General features: G+C 45.2%; 1 protein-coding gene and 1 long non-coding RNA gene across 2 annotated transcripts; one reads left to right on the top strand and one right to left on the bottom strand.

Moving 5' to 3' along the window:
- Positions 1–2,780: 2,780 nt before the first annotated feature.
- LOC128823500 (nicotinamide N-methyltransferase-like) lies at positions 2,781–12,844 on the top strand. The gene is made up of 3 exons (XM_054005821.1): positions 2,781–4,557; positions 6,823–7,030; positions 11,473–12,844. The coding sequence occupies exons 1-3, from the start codon at positions 4,398–4,400 to the stop codon at positions 11,897–11,899; spliced, it is 795 nt and encodes a 264-aa protein (XP_053861796.1). The 5' UTR covers positions 2,781–4,397; the 3' UTR covers positions 11,900–12,844.
- Positions 12,845–16,872: 4,028 nt separating this feature from the next.
- LOC128823501 (uncharacterized) lies at positions 16,873–22,051 on the bottom strand. The gene is made up of 2 exons (XR_008441767.1): positions 21,722–22,051; positions 16,873–17,314 (listed from the first exon to the last, which is right to left on the bottom strand). It is a non-coding gene; the product is annotated as an uncharacterized LOC128823501 (long non-coding RNA).
- Between the last annotated feature and the right edge of the window lie 3,958 nt (positions 22,052–26,009).

The following is a 26,009-nucleotide window of genomic DNA, read 5'->3' on the forward strand; positions in this document are numbered from 1 at the left end:
CTGTGACAACATGACTGTGCCCAGGAGTCAGGCAGGCCATCCAAAGTCAATGGGAGAGTATGAGGGGAAGCATAAAAATGGGGTCTCTCAGAATCCAAGGGTATGTCTACACTACGGGATTAATCCGAATTTATATAATTCGAATTTTGGAAACAGATTGTATAAAGTCAAATGTATGCGGCCACACTAAGCACATTAATTCGGCGGTTTTCGTCCATGTACCAGGGCTAGCGTTGATTTCTGGAGCGTTGCTCTGTGGGTAGCTATCCCGTAATTCCCGCAGTCTCCTCCGCCCATTGGAATTCTGAGTTGAGATCCCAATGCCTGATGGGGCCAAAAACATTGTCACGGGTGGTTCTGGGTACATCCTCCTCCCTCTCCAGGGAAGTAACGGCAGACAACCGTTTTGCGCCTTTTTCCTGGGTGAACAGTGCAGACGCCATACCATGGCAAGCATGGAGCCCGCTCAGCTCAAGACAACAATCATGAACATTGCAAACATCTCGTGCGTTATCGTGCAGTTTATGCTGAACCAGAACCTGCAAAACCAGGCAGCGAGGAGTAGGCTACGGCAGCGTGGCGGCGAGCGTGGTGAGGACATGGACATGGAATTCTATCAAACCGCGGGCCCCGGTGCTTTGGAGATCATGCTGTTAATGGGGCAGGTTATAGCCATGGAACGCCGATTCTGGGCCTGGGAAACAAGCACAGACTGGTGGGACCGCATAGTGTTGCAGGTGTGGGACGATTCCCAGTGGCTGTGAAACTTTCGCATGTGTAAGGGCACTTTCATGAAACTTTGTGACTTGCTTTCCCCTGCCCCGAAGCGCCAGAATACCAAGATGAGAGCAGTCCTCACAGTTGAGAAGTGAGTGGCGATAGCCCTGTGGAAGCTTGCAACGCCAGACAGCTACCGGTCAGTCGGGAATCAATTTGGAGTGGGAAAATCTACCGTGGGGGCTGCTGTGATGTAAGTAGCCAAAGCAATCACTGAGCTGCTGCTACGAAAGGTAGTGACTCTGGGAAATGTGCAGGTCATAGTGGATGGCTTTGCTGCAATGGGATTCCCTAACTGTGGTGGGGCGATAGATGGAACCCATATCTCTATCTTGGCACCGGAGCACCAGGGTACCCAGTACATAAACCGCAAGGGGTACTTTTCAATGGTGCTGCAAGCCCTTCTGGATCACAAAGGACATTTCACCAACATCAACGTGGGCTGGCCGGGAAGGGTTCATGACGCTCGCGTCTTCAGGAACACTACTCTGTTTAAAGGGCTGCAGCAAGGGACTTACTTCCCGGAACAGAAAATAACCATTGGGGATGTTGAAATGCCTATAGTTATCCTTGGGGACCTAGCCTACCCCTTAATGCCATGGCTAATGAAGCCATACACAGGCAGCCTGGACAGGAGTCAGGAACTGTTCAACTACAGGCTGAGCAAGTGCAGAATGGTGGCAGAATGTGCATTTGGACGTTTAAAAGGTCGCTGGCACTCGTTACTGATTCGGTCAGACCTCAGCCAAACCAATATCCCCATTGTTATTGCTGCTTGCTGTGTGCTCCACAATCTCTGTGAGAGTAAGGGGGAGACCTTTATGGCAGGGTGGGAGGCTGAGGCAAATCGCCTGGCTGCTGATTATGCGCAGCCAGACACCAGGGCGATTAGAAGATCACACCAGGAAACGCTGCGCATCAGAGAATCTTTGAAAACCAGTTTCATGACTGGCCAAGCTACGGTGTGAAAGTTCTGTTTGTTGAAAACCCACCCCCTTGATTGACTCATTCCCTGTAAGCAAACCACCCTCCCCTCTTAAATCACAGCTTGCTTTTAAAATAAATAAAGTCACTATCGTTTAAAAATCATGTATTCTTTATTAATTGATTATAAACATAGGGAGAGAACCGACAAGGTAACCCGGATGAGGTTTGGGAGGAGGATAGGAGGGAAGTAAAAGGCCACTGAAAAAATTCAATATAATGACAGCCTTTTGGTTGAGCTGTCCACTGGGGTGGAGTGGGAGGGTGCACGGAGCCTCCGCCCCCCACGTTCTTACACGTCTGGGTGAGGAGGCTATGGAACATGGTGAGGGGGAAGGGAGGTTATACAGTGACTGCAGCGGCACTCTGTTATCCTGCTGCCGTTCCTGAAGCTCCACCAGACACCGGAGCATGTCCATTTGATCACGCAGCAGCCCCAGCGTTACAGAACTGCCACCTCTCATCTCGAGCGTCCCTCATGACCTCACGTTCACTGGCATCTTTCCTGTACTTAGATACCGTGTCCTTCCACTCATTCAAATGAGCTCTTTCATTGTGAGTGCATTCCATTATTTCCGAGAACATCTCGTCTCACGTCCTCTTTCTCCGCCGCCTTATCTGAGATAGCCTTCAGGACGGAGGAGGGAGGCGTGGAAAATTTGCAGCTGCTGGAGGGATGGAAAAAAGGAGAGAAGTTTTTAAAAAGATACATTTTACAGAACAATGCTTATACTCTTTCACGGTGAAAAACACTATTCACATTACATAGCACATGTGATTTCAGTACAAGGTCGCATTTTCCATCTTAATATTGAGTGCCTGTGGCTTTGGTGTTAGAGATCACAGACGCAGGTCCAGGCAACAGAATTCGGCTTGCATGTGGCCATGGTAAGCCATTGTCTTTCTGCTTCTGCGCCCTCCTTTCCCACATACCAAGCAAAGCCCGTTGACTGCTGCGGTTTTCCTGTTAACCTTCAGCAGCAGAAAACAAACCAACCCCCCCCCATCTAATTCTCTGGGATGATCACTTTATCCCTCCCACCACCGCGTGGCTGGTATCAGGGAAGATCCCTGGTAGCCAAAGGCGAAAAGCTCAGCGCCAATCCCCCCCGTCCCCGCACTTGGCTAACTGCAGGGAAGGATTTCTTTTCAGCCACAGGCAAACAGCCCAGTAGGAACGGCCACCTCTGTCCCCTTAATTAAATTCCCGTATTTCAACCAGGTTACCATGAGCGATATCACTCTCCTGAGGATTACACAGCGAGATAAAAAATGGATGTTGCTTGAATGCCAGCAAACACCGGGACCATATGCTGCCAGGCTTTGTCAGGCAATGATACCAGATTACTTGCTACTAGAATGGCGTGGTCAAGTGTCCTACCATGGAGGATGGAATAAGGCTGCACTGCCCAGAAACCTTCTGCAAAGGCTTTTGGAGTAGGAGAGCTTCATAGAGATGTCCCTGGAGGATTTCCGCTCCATTCCCTGACACGTTAACAGATTTTTCCAGTAGCTGTACTGGCCGCGAATGCATCCCAAGTCCTCAGGGCAAATTAATCATTAAAAACCGCTTGTTTATAAACCATGTTTTATATTTTAAAAGCTAAACTCACCTCAGGTCTCTTACATGGGGTCATGGTCTTGGGTACTGGCTTGGGAGGGTACTTCAGTCAGGGTGAGAAAAAGATCCTGAGAAAAAGGGGAGAACGGAGTGCTGTGTGCTCTCCGCAAGCTCGTCCTCCTCCTCTTCCCCATCCGCAGAATCCTCAGGTGTAGCTGATGAGATTACCCCCGCCTCGGAATCCACGGTCAGAGGTGGGGTAGTGGTGGCAGCCCCCTCTAGAATTGCATGCAGCTCGGCGTAGAAGCGGCATGTCCGCGGCTCTGACCCGGAGCGACCGTTTGCCTCCTTTGTTTTTTGATAGAGCAGTGCCGCGTGAAAGTCAAGGAGCTAAGACAAGCCTGAGTCCCTATTGTGGCCTCTCTCCATCATGCCCTTGGAGATTTTTTCAAAAGTTTTGGCATTTCGTCTTTTCGAACGAAGTTCTGCTAGCACTGAATCCTCTCCCCATATAGCGATCAGATCCAGTACCTCCCGTATGGTCCATGCTGGTGCTCTTTTTCGATTATTGATCATCAGTTGGCAACAGCAAATGGGACAAATGCCTAGTTTGGCAACAAAAGTGGGGTGCACCCCCTAGCGGGGCATGGAGGAATGTGCGGGTGGAGGTGGGAGAGTGGCAATGCCAGCCCTGAGAGGAAGGGAAGGAAAGCTCAGGAGAGCAGCTTGGGCTGGGCCAGCCCCACGCGGGTGGGTGGCAGGGGGCTTCAGGCTGGCCTCGTGCAGGGGGGCCTTGGGCCAGCCCCACACAGTGTCCCATTTTCCCTTTGGGAAAATATGGTCACCCTGCCTCAGACACACTTTCTTCCCCGTATATTCTTTTCAGCTGCTGCTTCTTTTGATTCTGCAGACTGAGAAAATCTTGCAGAACCTGTGGGGGTTTTTTCAGCCTGAAAAATGTCCTAGTCTGAAGTGAAAGTGAAAATTGTCAGTACAAGGAGGGGTTAAAGTATCAACAGGAAGAGCTATCCGTCTCCACTGGGAACAAACGCAGAGCAGAGGTTGTTTGTGCAAGATGGAATCTCCAGCTAGTTTCACGGGGGGAGAAGCTTACCAGAAAGATTTTGACCCTGCAGCGTATTTGAAAACCTACTATTCCTTCGGTTCCAGTCATTGCCAAGGGAATGAAATTCTGGAATTAAACCTGAGAAGCCTGTTTAAGATATTCATTTCAGGTGAGTATAGTGTCCTGCAGGCATAGTGCACTAGGGCTGAGAAGTTCTCAGCTCCTCCCCTGTCCTGTGATCGCATGCTCGTTTAATAATGCTGTCTGGCGGGAAATGACGAGGCTCTATAAGGGTAGTAAGGCTTTGGGGACAGGAGTCTTGTCTTCATACTCATGGCATGTTTGGCGCATGCACATAATAAATAACATTGAGAGTGTTTCTAACTTTAATTAGCAGCTGTAGAGGCCATGATGGTTCAGTATGATGTGGGGTTTTGTATGTCACACACCCTAATCTCTAGAGCTACATACTCACACTAAGCTACCGAAAGTATGTCAGAGTATGTCAGCCCCTTCATTTTCTAAGTGTTACCGCTAGTGTTAGCTACTTGATTTTCCCCTTTAAAATCCATATGTCAGGGGCAATCTCAATTCTGGAGAGGTCGAGGGCTGGAATAATGGGAGGTGCTGTGGGTCAGGATTGAGGGGTATTGGCAGAGCTGGGGCTGGGGGAGACCTAGCCTAGAGAAAGGTAGGGACGGTGAGTCAGGATTGAAGAGCGTCTGCAGAGCTGTGTATAGTGAAGCTCGGGATTAGAAGAACAAGCGTATTGTAGTATAGGATTGAGCCGCATTAGCAGAGCGGTGTGTGGTACAGCCCAGGAGGGGAAGAGCAAGTGGAAGCTGAGGCTCAAGAATAAGATGCAATGGCAGAATTGAGGGTGAGGCCCAAGGCTGGAATGGCAGAATCAGGAGGGGGGACCCAGAGTAGGGAGCCATCTGTGTCATCAACCCCAGACTTTCACGAGAATTAAAATCACTGACTCGGCTGGACTGCAAATTGCAACTAGTAAAGGAGCAGGTGATCTGGTTCCCTGCATCCTGTTATGATCAATGTTGCAATCTGGAACTGTCCTCACTGTTGCACAAGCAGTTAAACCCTTGAATATCACAGGAATTAAAAAAAAAAACCTGCCTCTTCATAAATTAATCTGATTTCTTTCCTGTTATATATTATGAAAAGTAACAGATGTTGCCAGTTGGATTCTAAACCTGGAAATGGACTAGGGGTTACTGATGTTACTACAAACCCTGGAGAACTTCTCCACAGGATTTTATAGCATATGATTGGGCTCACAGCTAAGCAGTTTATAACTTGGCTATTCTGGGTTACCTTTTCCACTGCCGGTTCCCTACTCTGGTTTTCTAGTTTTTTAATCTAACCTAGCAACATTTTTAAAGCATGTTCAGGATCATGGTATCAGAACAGCTATGATAATGAGCTTCTATAGAATGATTATTGTGATAGTGTAGAGAGTCCCCAGCTGAGATCGGGACCCTGTTTGTGCTGAGCGCTGTACACGCACATAGGAAGTCCTTTCCCTAGAGAGCTCTGAGACTGAAGTCGGTTCCTTATTCATGGTTCCTAGACCCTTATTCAAAGACCAACATTATTTAAAAATGTATTGATCAGTGTGATTGAACCAATAAAAATGTAAAAGATAATGATCTGATTATTCAATTACTAACAAAGTAAGGAGCTGGGTTTTGACGGGCCGAACATGACAAAATTAGTCTTGGGTCACCCCAAGTGACACACCCCGGTCACTGTTAGACTATTCCGAAGGAACTGAGGCATGCCGCTGGCTGAGTTTAAGTTTTGTTACTGCGCAATGTCACACTGCCAATCCACTTCTTTGGTCATTCAATTAATAAATAAGTAATCAATCATTTACATTTTTAGCACATTCAATCACATACATTTGATGAAATTTCTAAAAATAATTAATCTTACATTGACATATTTTTAAATAATTGTGGAGGTTAAATACACAGCTGGGAACAATGGATAGGAAGCTGGTACCACAAACAAGGAATTGGGAATAAGGAGCCAACTTCAGCCTTGGCAGAGAGTTTATAATCTAAATAGACAAAATGTACAAGGCAGGATTGTCATTCCCACTTAACACACGAAGGATTGAGGCTCAGGCAGATTAAGTGACGCGCCAAAGTCACACAGCGAGTCTGTGGCAGATTTATTTAGTCCTAGGCAAAGGCCCTAACCAGGACACACCTCCTTAGATGATGAGGCTGTTGCTGGAGGTGTGTTCCATGCTACATACCATTCGCATGAGACGTCAAAGGAGCAAATAAAACAAACAAACAAACAAAAAGCCCCCCCCAAAAAACCCCCAACCAGCAGTGAGTACAACTTCTCCGACTTATGGGTCGTGCAATGCGCCAATGTAACTTCGTTCCCCGATGTTCCAAACCAGGTGGGGTGAAAGGCGACACCCTGATTGACATCGGCAGCGGCCCCACCATTTATCAGCTCCTCTCCGCCTGCGAGAACTTTAAGGAGATCATCGCTTCGGACTATACCGACCGGAACCGCCAGGAACTGGAGAAATGGCTGAAGAATGAGCCAGGAGCGTTCGACTGGACTCCAGTGGTGAAATACGTGTGTGAGCTGGAAGGAGACAGGTAAGGGAGGGAGACCTGGCTATTGATGATCCGGTGAGAGGAAACATGTCTTGTCACTGAAATGAACCCCTGCAGGGGAGGGGACCTCTTGCTAGAGTATGATGTAAAAACACAGGACTAGGTCACCCAACAGGCTGACATACGACAGACGCAGGGAGGCTCAAGAAATGAGAATCTACTGGAAGCGCTCGCTCATGGATCCAACTGCCATGTATGGAAGCTGCCAGCTGAACCCTATAGGTCATGCGTCACTCTTATTATTAGTTATAATTATTATGATATTATCTTAATTACCATAGTACCCACAAGCCATAGCCACATAGTTGCTGGAACTAGGGATGCCGCAGTACCACCTGGATTGAACTGGTTTCCATCATATACAGGGTTTACAGTTTGGTTTAATGGCTCTCAGCACCTCCCCTATACAAATTGTTCCAGCACCCCTGCGCTGTAGTAATACAAATAATCAATAATAATACATTGCCTGAAGTGAAGCAGTGTATAAGTGTTTCAGGATCAGGGCCTAGGGCTTATCTCTGTGTTGTGTAAAATTTTTGACTAGAATCGTGCTGCACACAGAACAACAGTCCTCTCTTTTCAGCCTTTATTATAAAACAACTCAGAAGAATGATCCTGTCACACATTCTCTGTAGCTGCGATCAGGAAACCCTCCCATACCTCTCTCAGAGCGCTGAAGCCTGCATGCTTCTCAAACTTAAGTAACTAATAATTTTTTTTTTAACTAATTGCAGCTGGTTGGAAAACAAACAAACAAAACCATGGACATCTTCGTGTAACTTCCCCACATCATTTTCCATCAAAGTTGGGTTTGGACATTTTTCTGACCAATTCTGCACATTTTCCCAGGGAACTAGTTTTTTGGGTGCATTAAATGAGATGCTGTAAAAGAGGCCCAAATCTAGCATGTCCTAAGCATTTCCCACGTGAAAATCAGGCTCCCTTTAAGGTAGCTCAAGTTGGACACCCAAAAAGAGTCTCCCAAAATCACTAGTCACTTTTGAAAATGTAGAGCATCCATTTTCTTTGTGCATAGAATTTGTCATTTTTCCTTTCATGCTTGGTGCCTTTAATAATAATTCTCAGGACAAAATTTCATGTTGAAACTCCTCTGTTTCAAAAGGATCCACCTTAGGGAGACTTTTATAGGTAACATGATGCGTTGCACGCATTGGTGCTGGAAGTAAGGAGGCCGGGGATGCTGCAGTACCCCCCCGGCTTGAAGTTGATTGCATTATATCCGGGGTTTACAATTGGGTTCAATGGCTGTCAGCACCCCCACTCTAAAAATTGTTTCAGCATAGCCAGGGACCAGGGACTCCCCTTGTGTTAGGTGCTGTACAAACATACAGCAAAAAGAAGGTCCCTGCTCCATGGAGCTTACAATCTAAATTTCACACTGTTGTACTGAAATAACTATTCTAATATGTACTAATACTTCGCAATTTTCAATCACCTTCCATCTCATAAGAACGGTCATACCAGGTCAGACCAAAGATCCATCTAGCAGAGTATTCTGTCTTCCGACAGTGGCCAATTTTTTATTTTTTTTTATTGGATGGAAGTTGGTCCAATAAAAGATATTATCTCACCCACCTGGAGTCTCTAATATCGTGTGACCAACATGGCTACAACTACACTGCATAGACAGATAAGGAAGCATTTTTAGCTCCATTTTAAAGATGGGGCGACTAAGGTGCAGAGAGGGAAAGTGGCATGCCCAAGATCACACAGGAAGTCAGTGGCAGAGTGAGAACTAGAACACCGGTCTTTGCTTTGACTACATGACCATTGCTCCCACCATAGATGGAAAGGACTGAGTGTGTGTCTTTCAAAAGCATATGTGGAGAGATTTGAAACCTGAATCCAAAGTCATATTGAAATGAACTACCGGGACAGAGACCTTTTCTTAAATTCCCCAGTTCTGGTAAGCAGGTTTCTATACACATCACCTTTGCTGCGCCATGCCAGAGTTTCTCCTTACTTGATAATTTCCAGATTTGTAGTTCTGGGCATTACCCCTCCCAGGACATTCATTCAGTGGAGTGCAAGTAGTTACTGCCCACTGTGTAAGTGCAGCTGTACAAACACTGATCCCACTCCTGCTTCTCTCAATTCATCCTTTTTCCGCTCTGGTTGAATACGGTTCAGTCATTGTGGCCTGCGGCTTGGCCAATGCAGGGAACGTGGATGCCTCTCGCTTTTTAGTTTCCTGTCGGGTTATGGTTTAAACAGGAAATTGAAATCTGGAAAACCACACAAACTGTATTTCCTAATAGCGTGTAAATATCTTTAAAATTCTACTCTGGGCCAGCAGGGGCCTCTCATGGGACCTTGTTGAGATCTTGTCTAGAATAAAGAACAGGAGTACTTGTGGCATCTTAGAGACTAACAAATTTATTTGAGCATAAGCTTTCGTGGGCTACAGCCCACTTCTTCGGATGCATAGAATGGAACATATATTGAAGAGATATATGTACACACATACAGAGAGCATGAAAAGGTGGGAGTTTTCTTACCAACTCTAAGGCTACATCTACACTACAGGGGGGAGTCGATTTAAGATACGCAAATTCAGCTACGTGAATAGCGTAGCTGAATTCGACGTATCGCAGCCGACTTACCCCGCTGTGAGGACGGCGGCAAAATCGACCTCTGCGGCTTCCCGTCGACGGCACTTACTCCCACCTCCGCTGGTGGAGTAAGAGCGTCGATTCGGGGATTGATTGTCGCGTCCCAACGGGACACGATAAATCGATCCCTGGGAGGTCGATTTCTACCCACCGATTCAGGCGGGTAGTGTAGACCCAGCCTAAGAGGCCAATTAAGTAAGAGAAAAAATCCTTTTGAAGTGATAATCAAGATAGCCCAGTCCCGACTCTCTGTATGTGTGTATATATATCTCCTCAATATATGTTCCATTCTATGCATCCGAAGAAGTGGGCTGTAGCCCACAAAAGCTTATGCTCAAATAAATTTGTTAGTCTCTAAGGTGCCACAAGTACTCCTGTTCTTTTTGCGGATACAGATTAACACGGCTGCTACTCTAAAACCTGTCTAGAATAAAAAGTTCTAGTTAGTCTTGGAACAGGGCTCGTGTCTTTACACAGGTCTGCAAATGGCCATGGTGTGAATGAGTTAACAAAACTGATCAATAATAAAACAACCGTTTCAGAGTTGTATCTAGATAGAGCATCTGTCTCTGTGTATGGCAGCGATGGTGTTTCAGTCCGATGTGGGGCTTTGTGTTGCAGAGACTTGCTATCTAATCTCTCTCCAGAGCTAAACATCCACATAAATATTTCCAAGTACATCAGCCCTTCTATTTTCAGAGGGCAGTGAATAGTTGTAGCTACTTGATTTTAATTGAAATCCACACCAGCGGCAGTCTCAGTTCAGGAGAGGTGCCAGGTTAGAAGAGCAAGGAGTGCTGTAGGTTAGGACTGAGGGGCATCAGCAGAGCTGTGTATCTGTGTGTAGGGGGAGCAGGACTGGCCTAGCAAGGGTCAGGGAACGCAGGTCTGGATAGAGGTGCATTGGCAAAGCTGGAGGGGTGGGGAGAGCCCAGGACTGGAACAACAGGGGGGCTGTTCAGGCAGAGCTGTTGAAGGGTGCAGCCCAGGACTGGAATGATGGGGGGTTGGGGGAAGAAGGGCTGCAGAAGAGGCATGAGACTCTATTTATCTGAGAACTCATACAGCCCCAATCGCCATAGTGTCTGAGAGACTCTCTATTTTTATTAATGCATTGACTCTCAACACCCTTGTGACATTACCCCCATTATCCAGAGAGGGAACTGAGGCACAGAGCGACGGCGACTTATTCAAAGCCACGCAGAAGGATCTGTGGCAGAGCACAGAACTGAATGCAGGTCTCCGGGGTTCTAGGTTAGCATGCTAAACACTGGAGCCTCCTTCTTCCCGGCATAGATCAGAAGCACAGAAGGTGTTGAGGCAAAGAGAAAATGCTGAGCTGCCCAAAGCTCCGCATGCACCTGGATCAGTAGGAATGGAGAGTCACACCAATATCCTCTCTTGCTACTGCTGCATTGCTCTGCAGTTTGACAATTGTGAAATGCCTAGCACCCAGGGAACGTTTCCTCCTAACTCCAGCTAGTCAGGGCTTCGCTTATGCCCTGAAGCAGGAGGGTTTATAGCCCTTCAGGGCTCAGTTATGATTAATCCCTACTGTAATGTAACTGGCTATTATCCATGTAAATATCAGATCCTTTTGTCTAATTCTTGGCCTCAGCGGTGTCTTGTGACAATGAGTTCCACTGGTTAATCACGTGCCGTATGGAAAAAGCGTCCCCTCTTATTAGTTTTAAATATGCTGCCTTTCGAGTCCATTGAACATCCCCTTGCTGCGATCTAATGGACAGACTGAAAATCATGCAATAGTACACAATATAACATTTCTTGCAGGGAAAACTGGGCTGAGAAGGAAGAGAAGCTGAGAAAGAAAGTCAAGCAGGTTCTGAAATGCGATGTGTCCAAATCCAACATCTTGGCCCCTGTGTCTCTGCCCCAGGCCGACTGCCTGCTCTCCGCACTGTGCTTGGAAGCTGCCTGCAAAGACCTGAACAGCTATCGTGCAGCACTGAAGAACATCAGTTCTCTGTTAAAGCCAGGAGGCCACTTGGTGATGGTGATAGTCCTGAAAGAAACCTACTACATGGTAGACCAACGCAGGTTCTCCTGCCTCTACCTGGAGCGGGAGTCGGTGGAGGAAGCCCTGAGAGAGGCCGGGTATGATGTACAATGTATGGAGGTGACTCCAAACCGTTCCCAACGCACATTTTCAGATTTTGAGGCTGTGCTGAGTCTGGTTGCGTGCAAGCGGCCTGCTTAGTCCTGCTGAAAATGAGCAGGAAAGAGCCTTGGCGCAAGGGAAAGGGCCGGGCCGGCCTTAGGGAAAAAGGCGCCTGGGGCAAACTTGTATTTTGGCTCTGTGAGGGGCAGGGAGTTGTAGGAGGCGTGGAGCACAGGGAGCTGGGGTGGGGGCTTCTCAGAGCCAAACCTGCACGTGATTTTGCATTGGCATGTGCATTAATCAAAGAATATAGAATTGATAGATAGGACATGTAACCCAAGGACCCCTTGACGCCAACTGGCAGATGGCCCCAGGGTACATAGGTGTAGAGGGATCTCCTGGGTTCGTCAAAAGGGGTCATGTAAGGTCTCTAATGAAAGCCTGTGTCACACTGATCGTCATAATCATTGCAAGATATATGTATGGAAAACGTGAATAGTTATGGATCTATACTAAAAATGATGTTCCCTAGGACTGTGAGTTAAGGCAGGCCACCAGGTGATCCACATACCTCTGTCATGCAAGACAGTGATGCGTATGTCACGCTGGCTCATCATGTGCAAACTGAGCATTGTGTGGTTCCCAAAGGACACCCATTTACAATCTGAGCCAAATGCTAATCAATTGATTGCAGGGGCTTCAGGAAAAAATAAGCCAGCAGGGGTTATCTTGATTAGGCATAAAGCAATGAACTTTTGAAACTATATCGGGGGTGCAGATGAACCTCCAGTTATTCCTTCAGTCTGTGAGCACTGCCAGCAGGATTGATTTGATGAGAAGGGAGCTCAGCTAAACTGGTTGAAAATTCTGAGAAAAGGATGTGGGGTAAGCTATCTCGTAGGAGATAGCAGAATGCCTGGTTAGGTGAGTTTCGGCTCTAGAAAGCACGTTATGATTTTGTTTGATATGTAACCACTGCTTTGCAATATCCTCACTTGCTGTCCTTGAATCTCTGTTTTGATAATAAACTTATTCCTGTTTTCACTCTGTGTATATATTGAAGTGTGTTGAGTTGAGTGGTGATCCTCAGTTGAATCTTGCAAGCTGGTGTGTGTTTTTCCTTTAGGGAGTAGCAGCTCAGAGTTCTGTGACTGTTCAGTGGAACATGGTCTGGGCGTACCAGAGGCCATTCCGAGAACTCAGCGGGAGGTATGTGCCCAGCGGTAATCTGTACCGAGACAGTGAGGCCTACGAAGGGCAGGAAGGCAGTGCTTCTGCTGCCGGAGGCTAGTGGTTTCACATTGCGTGCACAGACAAGACTTCCTCATGCTGAGGGCAGGCAGTGGCAAGGTGCCTGAACACCCTGGTACCCGAAGGAAGTGTCACAATACAAGCACCAGCTATCCTATTCCTCCAGCCCCCTCAGCCAATCCAGGCTGCTCTCGAGAGTACAGTTTCCCATGCTGTGTCCAGTCCAGGTTTAAATGTCTCAAGTGATGGAGTTCACAGCTAGAGCTGGGCAAAAAAACTTTTGGCCAAAATTGTTTTTGGTGAAAAAAAATACAGATTTGGTGATACCAAAAATGTCACAAATTTGTGTTGGTTTCACTGAATTGTTTTGACCGAAAAAAACAAAATATCTGCTGTTTTGACTTATTCCAACCCTGGAATACTTTCAAAATGAAAAGTTTTAATGACTTTTCATTTCAAAATGTCCTTCAATTTACTTTAAAAATACAGCAATATAAAAACAAAACAAAAAACAACAAAACTCAAAATCTAGAGAAAACACAGTTTCCTGTCAAACTAAATATTTCATTTGACCCAAAATGAATTTTCTTTTACTTTTTGATTCACCAAAAATTCAGCAAAATATTTTTTTTCAGGTCGACTCAAACGAATGTTTAAAAAAAATATTTCAGCATGGCCAGAGAACCCCAACATTCATTATTTGGAACTGGGATTCCAACAGAAAGTAGGCAGCCAATGCCAACACTTGGAGCCAAGCCTTGAACGGAACCGGTTGGCTATTTCCATTGGCGGCAACAGGTGATCTTAGACAAGCTACCTAGCAAGGGGGTGGCTGAGCAGTAGTGCGCTGCAATGCCATGAGGGACAGACTTAGATTTGGTTTGAGCAGACCTGGAAAGCGTTTCAGGGCATGGCGAAGAGCACTGGTCTGGGAATGTCCAAGGTGAGGATCAACAAAAAGCAGATAGTCTGGGCTCAAAATCACTGCCTAATCCAGGCTCCAAGATTCATCTGACCTTTATTAATTCATCCTAAACAAATACTTCTATAACCCAGAGGGGGAGGCAGGTGACTCCCTGCAGCTTCTCCTTGTCTTTACGGGGCTCTCATCCAAGGACAGTGCTGCCCCACCCTGCTTAGTTTATGAGACCTAAAGAGGTCACAATCTATCACAGCTCAGCTACACTCAGTGCTGAAAGTGTGTGTGGGGGTGGGTGCCTCCAGGGGGTCACAACCCCAACCAAAAACTGAAACCAACCTGGGGATGTACTTTAAGCACTGCTACTTGCAGATGATGATAGAGCCGCCAACCCCACACATTCTTTTCATGCTGCTTTAAGCCCCGGCTGCAAGTCTGAGCGGTTGTTGACACCAGAGATGCGAATAGCTTCAGAAAAGCTCTCCCTTTCTATCCAATCAAAAGCAGATTGTTCTTTCCAAGTTACAATTGCTAACTTGTGGGGGGGAAACCACCCCACCCTCTTGCGTGACACTCTCAAAGTGGTGTCACCCGGACTGGTGGAATCTGGAGAGAAACGACGGCTTTGTTTAGAATTAGTTGGACCAGGTCCACTGGGCTATGGCTGTGCCTGCACATGGCCCCCATTAACTCGGCTGGGAGTGAGTTACAGGAAAGCTGATTAGCCTGAAGGGAAACTGCTGTATTCAAAACAGCCTATGCCTCACTTTCTCCATCTGTGCAGGACTGTAGCCAGTAGGTTGAGGGATTGGGCAAAGGAGCAATAGTGCTGGGGTATTTACTCGAGTTCTCTATCTATGGAAAAGGGACAACGTGAGCAGCAGTAAGACAATCTTTCCCCATACATACATCCTCTCCTTCCTGCCTAAGAACTTAGAAAACAGTCCTGGAAACACTCTGTGCTAGGGCTCGCAGCCAGGAGGCCCTTGGCTTTGGACATTTGCTTGCTGGTAACTGTACTGAGATCCATCAAATGATTTCACAGAGGGCGCCACCAAACAGCAGCAGTTTTTGGTTACTGTTGACCTGAGGCAGACAGAATCATACTAGGGAAATACTCCGTGGTCCACTCCCGATCCCCAGAGCCAGCCAGTTGCCCACAAGGGGGCTTTTTCATTAGGTTAATCAGGCTTGTAAGGCAAGGAGCAGCCCCAAACAGTCCCAAGGGTCTGTGAAAATATTACACACATACCTCCAGCCTGTGTAAATACCCTTTCAAAAGCTTGCATGGGGGAGGCCCCTCCCTGACACACACACACCAGCACCCGAATCCTCTTCCACATTACTGTAATTCTCAATGGCCTGAAAAGAAAGGACAAGTAATGGGAATGGGGAGATTCTTATGTGCAATATTTTCAACTGAGTCAGGCCATTCCCACCACACAGACTAGGGCCCCTAGTTTCTAATTACAGTAACTCATGCTTCACGAAAGAAAGAAATACACACGCTTCCTGGAGCATAGGAAAGAGTGGTTGCAACAGAGATACAGTTTCCCCATCTGAATGTTTACCAAGCAGCAGGGGCTCCATTAGAGCACAGGGATTTTCTGCCCTCTGGAAGAAAAATGTTGTAGAGTGAAAGGTTTTGAGAAGCCCTGAAAAGAAAATGGATCTGAGGCTGAAGACTTGACCCCAGTAGATTTTTCCATTGATGGCAGGAGCAGGGAGAGCTTTACTGGACCCTGTGGGATCCCAGGTTCTTTACTTCAGCTCTATATATCCTAGGGCATGAGAGCACCACTAAGAAGGGGTCTCTTGGTTAGACAAGTCACCTTGCATATTGATTAAAAATAAGGATTTTTGTATGGAAAAAAGCCAACCATCCTCTAACTGACTCTGAACTATGGAAGCTACAAACATGTGGCAAATGCTCGTTTCTGGCTCTTTTGAATGTGCAGATACCATAGGCCTAGCCACACCTTGTAAAGGCAGCTGGAGAATCAGCTGCAATATTCCACCGCGTGCAGTCACTTTAATCTGACCATTTTTTGCCCCGGGCATCTCTCTTTGGCAGCCATGCAAGAAGAGCTGGAATAAAATGTAGCTGCATCAAGCTGATGTTGCAAAAAAATGATAGTGTGTTTATTTCATTTTTATCTTTCTGAAAGGATGTGGGGCTTCCACCCCTAACCCTCCCATAGCTGTTGCCTTTCTTGGGTGGAGTCCTGCCTCTGTCTCCCTCCTGACTAGGGTATTTCCAGGCTGAATAGTTCCCGGACTTCATTGTGTTATTTCCAGCAAATGACAGTCTAACTAAGAAGGCCTGTTTTGCTTCCGCCTCTGAGATTGACAACTGTGTAACTTCCCGCAGTTATAAATTACCACACAGCTCTTTCTAAACAAGCAGTCTCCTGGGATTTAGTGTGACTCCATTGTGCCTTTTTTGTCCTAATCCCAAGAGATGTCCTGACCAGACCAGGCCAAAGAGAGGGACCTCAGATGACCTCACCATGCCCACCAGATCTGGCTAACCCCTGAGCACTACCTGGGATGGGAAACTAGTGCCTCACATAGACACATACTCCTATGTGCCCTTTCCTTTCCCGCACCTTAGTTCTTTTCTTTCCTATCCCTCTCCTTTTCCCTTCTGTCTAATAATAGTATGGCTTAGCTGGCCAAGACCATATATTTTGCAACACTTTTCCTTTTGTTTCTGTATCTTTAATAAAAGTTTAAAAGCATCTTTAGTGGTGTGTTGGCCAGGGTATTAAACAGGCTGAGGTCTCTGTACACAAAAACCCGAACCTTGTTTAATGTTGGGTAGTTTCATGGTTACATTAACACCTTTGATTCTTTGGCCCCGTATATTAATGCAACATGGAACAAACTTGTAGGGAGACACTTGTATACAAATCCTTTTTTATTGTATCTTGTTACAGTATATTTGCGTACCAATAGAGAAAAACATGTTAATCTGGTTAATTCAAAAGCGCAAAGCAATTAATTATGGAGAAATGCTTCTAAAAGGACAGGCTGGTGCTTGTGCATGATGCAGCTTCTGGCTGGCAGTCTCAGTGGTGCCGAGGACTCCCCTTTTTGCGCCCAGTTGGCTCTTTGAGTAGGTAGGAGGGCTCGCTGGATACATGGCTATTGTCCAGCGCCGGTGAGTTTTTCGAAGATGACGCTGGCTTCTATCACTTGGCAGTTCTCCCCACTACCACTACGACAATTATAATGATGAGGAAAATTACTCCTATGACAATCCCGATGATATTCAGTATGCGGGCAGTGCGGGAAGCTTGGGACGCTCGCTCCATGTCACCTGTCCCAGCTGCATTCTCTACCTGGAAGGGAAGCACAGCCCACCCCACCCATCAAAACAGTTATTTAAATTCCAGGCTAATAAAACCCCACCCCAAAGGGCGTCCGTCCAACGTGCTGTGTGACGTCAATATACGCAAGGACATAGGAATTACAAAGAAACAATCAAAAAGCAGCTGCATGTCTTCCTCTCACCTACCACATGTCAGTTGATTAAATGTCACATGACCAACGTAGCTTAAAACGCATGAGAACCGCCATATTGGCTCAGACCAGTGGTCCATCTAGCCCAGTATCCTGTCTTCTGACAGTGCCAGGTGCTTCAGTGGGAATGAACAGAACGGGGCAATTATCAAGTGAGCCATCCCCGGTCGTCCACTCCAGCTTCTGGCAGTCAGAGGCTTAGGGACACCCAGAGCATGGGGTTGCATCCCTGACCAGCTTGGCTGCTAGCCATTGATGGACCTATCCTCCATGAACGTATCTAGTTCTTTTTTGAACCCAGTTGTACTTTTGGCATTTTACAGCATCCCCTGGCAAGTAGTTCCACAGGTTAATTGTGTGTTGTGTGAAGAAGTACTTCCTCATATTTGTTTTAAACTTGCTGCCTATTAATTTCATTGGGTGACCCCTGGTTCTTGTGTTATGTGTTAAGGGGTTAGTACCACTTCCCTATTCACTTTCTCTACAACCTTCATGATTTTATAGACCTCTATTATGTCCCCCCTTAGTCGTCTCTTTTCTAAGCTTAACAGTCTTTTTAATCTCGCCTCAGATGGAACCTGTTCCAGACCCCTAATTCTAATATATATATTTTGAGATGAGACAACCAGAACTGCACACAGTATTCAAGGTGTGGGCATATCATGAATGTATATACTGGCATTATTTTCTGTCTTATCTATCCCTATCCTAGTGTCTCCTAACAATGTTAGCTTTTTTGACTGCCGCTGCACATTGAGCAGATGTTTTCAGCAAACTATCCATGATGTCTCCAAGATCTTTCCTCCCATATTGCATTTTTCCACCAGTCAGAAATCCCACCATTAGCTGTTTTAGCCTTTGGACATACCCATTCAAAGAGATGGGCTTTCCACCATGCTTTGAGGTTCAACAAATTCTGGGGGAATCCATCTATCCTAGGTACTTATCCGTCCCCATCACAATCGTAACTGAACCCCTTACAGTCACTAGTGAATTTATCCTACAGCACCCCAGTGAGGTAGGGGAGAGCGGCTATGCCCATTTTACAGGTAGGGAAGTAAGTCACAAGGTGGCTAGCATCCTTTCCATCTGACCATCATGGGAGGAGGCTGAACACTCCAGAGGAAAGGGGGTTAGGTTTCCAGATGGAGGTCAGTGACATGCAGGACGAGAGCTGGTCAAAGTGTGAATGGAAAACATTAAAAAAAATTCATCAACATTCCTGTGATTTTTTTGGGGAGTTCCTTTTATTTTTAATCAGCTCTCTTCAGGATCTTCCTGTCACACCCTGTTTGCTGCATTACACAGTATGGTTGGGGAGGAAGGGAGGGTGGAATAATACAAAGCAAGAAATTCAATCATTCAATCACCAAAAGAAAAGAAAAGGTTAAGAGATTCTGGGTTTTTTATAAGTAAATTTGACAGGCCTCAAGACTAAAGCCCCGATCCTGCAAAGCCTTACTGCATGCACATAGCTTTACACGTCTGAGTAACCCCATGGACATCGGTAGAACTACTCATCTTCACAGTGTTAGGCCTGTGCAGAATTAGGGCTTAACACCCTTGCTCCACAGAACAAGCATGCCTGGATAGAGCTGGGGAAGTAGTGTCGTAATACGATTTATTTCCCAAATTTTACTCCTCCTGTCTGTGACTGGCCTGCAAACTGACTGGCTGTTATTTCATTATTGGAAGTTACTGGGTGGGTAGTTTTGTGAATAACTTGTGGTGGCTTGTGCCTCTGTAGGCAGCTTATTGAATGTTTGCAGTATTCAGAATGTGATCTACCCGTTTTCTAAAGAATTCAGAGCTTTTAAGGCCAGAAGGAATCACTCTGATCATTTAGTCCGAGCTCCTGTATAACACAGGCCAGAGAATTTCACCCTGTCATTCCTGCTGTGTAAGAAATTGCTCTTCTCAGTACACAAGTGAACACTATTGAGACCCGTATCAGAGAGGTAGCTGTGTTAGTCTGGATCTGAAAAAAGCGACAGAGAGTCCTGTGGCACCTTATAGACTAACAGATGTATTGGAGCATAAGAATCCAGTGTGTCTGACGAAGTGGGTATTCACCCACGAAAGCTTATGCTCCAATACTTCTGTTGGTCTATAAGGTGCCACAGGACTCTTTGTCGCTTTTTACTATTGAGACCAATAACTTGTGGCAGAACTAGAACATTTCTCTTAGGAAGATGTGCACTGTCTGTTTAAAGACTCCTACGATGGTGAATTTAGCACTTTCTTTGGTAAGTTGTTCCAGTGTTTAATTACCCTCACTGCTAAAAGACTGAGTCTTATTTCCGATTTGAATATTTCTAGCTGCAGCTTCCAGCCATTGGACCTTGTTCTGTCTCTGCTAGCCTAAAGATAGCCTTAATGTCAGATAGCTTCTTGCTGTGTAAGTACTCAGGGCAGATTTTAAAAAATATTTAGGATTTCAATGGGAATAAGGTGTCTAGGTGCGTCTGAAAATCCCACTAGGCGATTATCTGAATCTTTAGGTGCCTAAATATGTTTGTAAATCTGGCGTTTAGCGACGGTGAACGTATCACCTTGCAACAACGGATGCTATGGAGTCATCGCCAGTTTCATGAGCTATGTACATAATTATTCCTTCTTCTGAAAATCAACATCTGCAAAAGGAACTTTTGTTTCCATCACTGGAATTAAATAAGGAATAAGTTCTCTCCACTGCAGAAACCCTAAAAATCCACGAAGGAGGAAGAAACCCAGGCATATAGAGAAACTGATTCTCCTGGGAAAGTGACCTTAGATTAGATATCAGGGAAAGGCCTTCTAAAGGCCCTTAATACTGGGAAAAGAATGTGAGATCAAACCCAGCAAAATATCCTTAGCACAACTGTAATGGCAGCTGATAAGGCCAAGCACGAGCCGTGAGAAAAGAGCAGAAAATGAAGGTGACTGGAAATATTGCCCCTCGCCCTCCTTGACTTCTAACCTTTCAAATGCCTTTAACCCTCTTCCACTCCCATTCCCTCCTCAAATTCCATAGTCATCTGGTTTGTGGTCTTCCCCATGGGAAGGACCTCTCTCTGATGAGATAACCTTACTCCCAGTCTGGTGGGAGAGGCTGCTGCCAGTTTAAACCATGTTTTCTAGTGGGAAGAAGCAGATCTGTCTAAGCACCGGTCACATGCCCCCTCTCCACTTGGCCAGTCACCAACCCTGTCACAGACTGGACACATGTTGGCATTGAAACCCAGCCACGCACTTCGTCTTTGCTCAAAGAGATTGCATGGCTAATTAAGGTGGAGCCACATTCCTCATCCGAGTATCGGTGGTGGCCATGCTGTCATCCCTGTGTATTTACTTCATCGAGCAACAAGTTTCTTAGAGCAATGACAGCTTCAATATGCCACTTGGTTATTGCTAAAAAGAAAATACACATCAGCTGGGTATCTCAATAAAATTGGGAAAAAAACGACCTTTCACAGACAAAGGTTTCAAGTAGAGGAATTTTCCTACTCAGCACATTAACCCTATTGATGGATTTGCCTATAAAATTCCATATCTTTGGGAGCTGGGAAAAAACCAGTACAAATGATTTGTATAGATGGAAAAATGCAATTCCTAATGAATCCTCATGAAAGAGGCAGTGCTGTCAGGGACTGATGGCCTCTGTTTACTCCCAGAATTGTCCCAGCACATATTCATAACTGTGACTCTATCTACATGGTTAGTTGTGTGATGTGAATAAACAGAAAGAGGATTAAGTATGCATTGGTCACAATGAAACTCATGGCAGAATTTGATCACTCCAGGGCAAAGGTCCTCAGCTACTGTCCCAAGGAGGCGAAAATCCCCATCCTCAAGCTAATGGTCAGAACACTGGACACAGAACTCAGCGCTGCGTCTCTCCACTCACAAGGCACACAAACAGCCCACACTCCAGTGCTCACACACATCCTTCATTTACACCCAACACCACCACCAAAGCAACAGTTCAAGAGAAATGTCTCTTTCCAGTCAATTCAACTTTGGAAGCAACAATTCCCACAACTTGCTTAAAGTAGCCCTAGAAAATTGCACTGTTCCCTATAACTTCTGGGAAGAAAATCCAAATGTTTCAACACCTTTGCATTGAAAATTAGGGTTAGCTTCTCCAACTCTCTCTGTAACAGACATTTTAAGACCATATTTGTAAATCAAAGTTTGGAAATGTATCAACGAAAAAATAAATACGCTTAAATAAATGCCAGACTTACTCTGAGAGAATAGATGAGAGCAGCTATTCCAAGTGGGAGGCAGCAACACAACAAGTTAAAGATCGACAGGGCAAGGTAAGTAGGGACATTTCTTTGAGTTGTCTCCATCTTCAGAAGCTTCCTGTTTAAATTCTCTATTGCTGAAGCTAGGAAGGCTTTGAAGAATAGTAACACTGCTTCCTCTGTTAAATCTTGCAATGGGGAGGGGGGAGTAACCAAGGGAAACACTGCTGAGCAAAGCATGCACTTGCGTGCATGGTTTACAGACTCCTTTCCCAATCCCATCCCATAAACTACTGGCTGCGTTTGTAACCAAGCTACACACCTGTTTCAAATTAAATTTCTGTAATGAATCTAGTAGGATTTTCAGACTAGAATTCTGTATGAGGGGGTGCGACTGGACTGCTAATAAACGCTTGATAGTGTAAACCAGAATGCTGTTCTTGAGGAGTGGGCAATTCAGCTTCCAGCTGTCTTATGATATAAAAAAGTAGAGCTGCTCAGAAAAACTTCAGCTGAGCCATTCTCCATCAGAGACGGCAGTGCCATCAGAAAGGAAACACTTCTCAAAATGCCTATTTCACAGACATTTCATTTTGGAGAAAACCTGGGGGAAGGGGGGGGGGAAGTTGTCCCATTTCAACATTTGTAGAACAAAATACTTTTAGCTTCCATTTCAATATTTTTTGTTGTTTTGTATTATAAGATAGAGCAGGGGTCGGCAACCTTTCAGAAGTGGTGTGCCGAGTCTCCATTTATTCACTCTAATTTAAGGTTTTGCGTGCCAGTCATACGTTTTAAAGTTTTTAGAAGGTCTCTTTCTATAAATCTGTAATATATAACTAAACTATTGTTGTATGTAAAGTAAATAAGGTTTTTAAAATGTTTAAGAGGCTTCATTTAAAATTAAATTAAAATGCAGAGCCTCCCCAGACCGGTGGCCAGGACCTGGGCAGTGTGAGTGCCACTGAAAATCAGCTCGTGTGCCGCCTTCGGCATGCGTGCCATAGGTTGCCTACCCCTGAGATAGATTACACCGCTCTACAGCCAAAATGCCTCTGAAACAAATGTAGTCAAACTTTACTAATTCTGGGTCACTGAGAACGAAAATGATGCTTAAAATTGTTGATTGGCTTTAGTTTTCAAGATATGCTATTGGGTCAGTATATACGACCCTTGACTTGGGAATGGCGGAGGATAAGTGAGTTATAAAGGGAAGAGATCTCAATTTAAACCAGAAATGACTAAAATACATCTTTGACTGGATCTATGAATAAATCTATGACTGGGTTTGGACAGTACTTGCTTTTTAGGCAAAACAATGAATGATGCAATCTGAAGCTGGTATTGCGTCATACATGATATGAATTGCATCATGTTATTCCTAGAAGTCATGGATGATACAATCATAACGAAGCTTACATCACTCTGCTGAACAAATTGCCCTATATCAGCTCTAGAAATCATACAGTGTCATGCTCTCTTATTTGTCAGTGTTTGATTTTGCAAAGGGACACATTTCTGTTTAGCCAAAGTGAGCAGAGATGCCTCGTACTTGTGTGAATAGTGCAGATAACTTCTGCTCTGTTTGTGGTGAAGTGACTTTTGCATCACAAAAGCGCAGTATAACCACTATGGTTAAGAAAGCCTATCACCTTTATTTTGGCTGCAAAATTGGAGATCAGGACAAGAGGTCGGCCCCACATATATGCTGCAACACTTGTGCAACAAATCTTCGCCAGTGGTTGAACAGGAAAAGGAAATCTATGCCTTTTGCAGTGCCAATGATTTGGAGAGAGCCAACAGATCATACCAGCAATTGTTACTTCAGCATGGTGCCTCCAGTTGGGAAAGGTGTGTCAAAGAAGAAAAAGTGGACTGTGCATTATCCAAACATTCCATCAGCTATACGCCCAGTACCCCACGGAGAAGGACTGCCGGTTCCTGATGCACCAGAATCATTCTCACTTGAGTCAGACGAGGAAGAGGAAGAGGATGAAACTTCTGGTCCTGAACCATCAATGTCACAGGACCCACATTTTCTCCCATCCTCCTCCTCTGAACCACACCTCATAACACAAGGTGAACTGAATGACCTTGTCAGGGATTTGGAACTACCCAAGAGTAAGGCAGAGCTGTTGGGCTCCAGACTACAGCAGTGGAATCTCCTGGCAGGTGATGTTAGGGTTTCCATGTTCCGTGACCGTCAAAAGGATCTTGTCCCATTCTTCTTCATGGAAGGTGATCTTGTAGCCTGCAACAACATCGATGGTGTGATGGCAGCCCTCAGCATCGTTCACGATCCAGATGAGTGGAGACTGTTCATGGATTCATTGAAGTCGAGTCTTAAAGCTGTTTTACTGCATAACAGCAATGTTTTGCCATCAATTCCAGTTGGTCATGCAGTCCATATGAAGGAAACCTATGACAACATGAAACAACTTTTGAGGTGCATAAACTATGACCAACATCAGTGGCAGCTTTGTGGCGATTTGAAGGTTGTTGCTCTCTTGCTTGGTCTGTGGACTGGATACACAAAGTACTGTTGTTTTCTCTGCGAATGGGATAGTCGTGCAAGAGATTCCCACTACATCAAGAAAGATTGGCCACTCCGACAGTCATTGGAGCCTGGGAGGAAAAGTGTTCAGCGTCCACCACTTGTTGAATCAAGGAAGATTTTGTTACCACCCTTACACATCAAGCTGGGTCTGATGAAGAACTTTGTCAAGGCCATTGACAAAACACAAGCAGCTTTCAAGTACCTCTGTGGAAAATTTCCAAGGTTAAGTGAAGCTAAGATAAAGGAAGGGGTCTTTGTTGGTCCTCAGATTCGTGAACTTCTTCGAGATGATGCATTTGACCAGGCACTGCGTGGCAAGGAAAAGACGGCATGGCAATAAATTTTCCAGTTAGTGGCAATAAATTTTCTCGAAAACAACAAGGCAGACAACTACAGGTTGTTGGTGGAAAACCTCCTCAAGGCATACAAAGCCTTGGTTGCAGCATGTCACTAAAGATACATTTTTTGCACTCTCATCTAGATTTTTTTCCACCGAACTGCGGAGCAGTGAGCGACGAGCACGGTGAGCAATTTCACCAGGACATTGCAACAATGGAGAAACACTATCAGGGCAAATGGAGCCCATCAATGCTTGCAGACTATTGCTGGACAGTGACAAGAGATGCTCCATTTAATGAATACAAGAGACAAGCCAAGAAGTGCCAAGTAGACACTGAATAGGACTAAACTATGTACAGAATAGTTTTTTGCCTTTTGTTTCATAATCAATTTTATTTATATAACCCTTTTGCTGATTTTTAAAGTGTTACATAAACAGGACAGGTGAAATATTATCATGTAAAGCAACCATAAACACATGAAAAGACCTAGGTTTACAATTTATGATTAAAACTCTACTATCTACACAATATACATAGACATCAAATGTAAAAACTTAAATATCTTAGAAACAGTAGCCAATCAGTTGTTTTAATTGAATATTTGAATTCAGCACATCAAAATACATAATAAATAGCACATTTTATCTCTGAAGCAGACGACTTCTCAAAAATTGTAGACCAGTGTTATAATATACATTGAAAAAGTCAAGAATTGTCTTTTGTGGAGAATTTCAAAGTTTGAATGAAAGCCAAATTTCAACACCGCAAAACCCCTTTGCAAAATGGAATTTCCATGCTCCTCACAGACCTAACAGCAAGTTATTTACGGGGGCTTTTTCTATAGGGTTTTTTTTTTCTGGTTTACAACACCAACCATCACCTGTGGCTTGAGCATTTCTTTTTCTTTTGGGGGCGGGCACTTCGCAACCCGCGGGGGAGTATCAGTTTCAAGCAGCCACGAGTTATTGTTTATATTACAGTAGCATCTAGAGGCTGCAACTGAGATCAGGGTCCACTGTGCTCCATGCTGCCCAGACACACGCTGAGAGACAGTCCCTTCCAATCTCAAAAGATAAAACAAAGGGAGGGAAGAAAGGAAATGTTATTGTTCTCGTTTTACAGAGGGGAAGCTGAGTTGGAGAGAGATTAAGTGACTTGACCAGAAAATCTGTGGCAAAGCAGATGCTGAATACCGATCTCCTGAGTCCCTGTCTAGTGCCCTACCCATAAAACTGTTACTCCCCTCCCACTCAGTCATCATCCCACCTCCTCCTTCAATTCCACTCTGCTACTCCCTATGCCCCTGAGGAGGAACAGAAGAGTTCCTCAACCACTTAACAGCAGGAAGAGAAAGGCAGTCAAGATGAGAACATCGTGTCTTGCTCAT

The sequence above is a fragment of the Malaclemys terrapin genome, chromosome 15, assembly GCF_027887155.1.
Source record: "Malaclemys terrapin pileata isolate rMalTer1 chromosome 15, rMalTer1.hap1, whole genome shotgun sequence".
In the NCBI taxonomy this organism is placed as follows: Eukaryota; Metazoa; Chordata; order Testudines; family Emydidae; genus Malaclemys; species Malaclemys terrapin.

Bases quoted from the DNA above. Each gene is read 5' to 3' on its own strand.
- LOC128823500 (XM_054005821.1), top strand. From the start codon at position 4,398: ATGGAATCTCCAGCTAGTTTCACGGGGGGAGAAGCTTACCAGAAAGAT. The intron at 4,558-6,822 runs GTGAGTATAGTG...GTTCCAAACCAG, and splicing joins GTTTAAGATATTCATTTCAG to GTGGGGTGAAAGGCGACACC. The intron at 7,031-11,472 runs GTAAGGGAGGGA...CATTTCTTGCAG, and splicing joins TGTGAGCTGGAAGGAGACAG to GGAAAACTGGGCTGAGAAGG.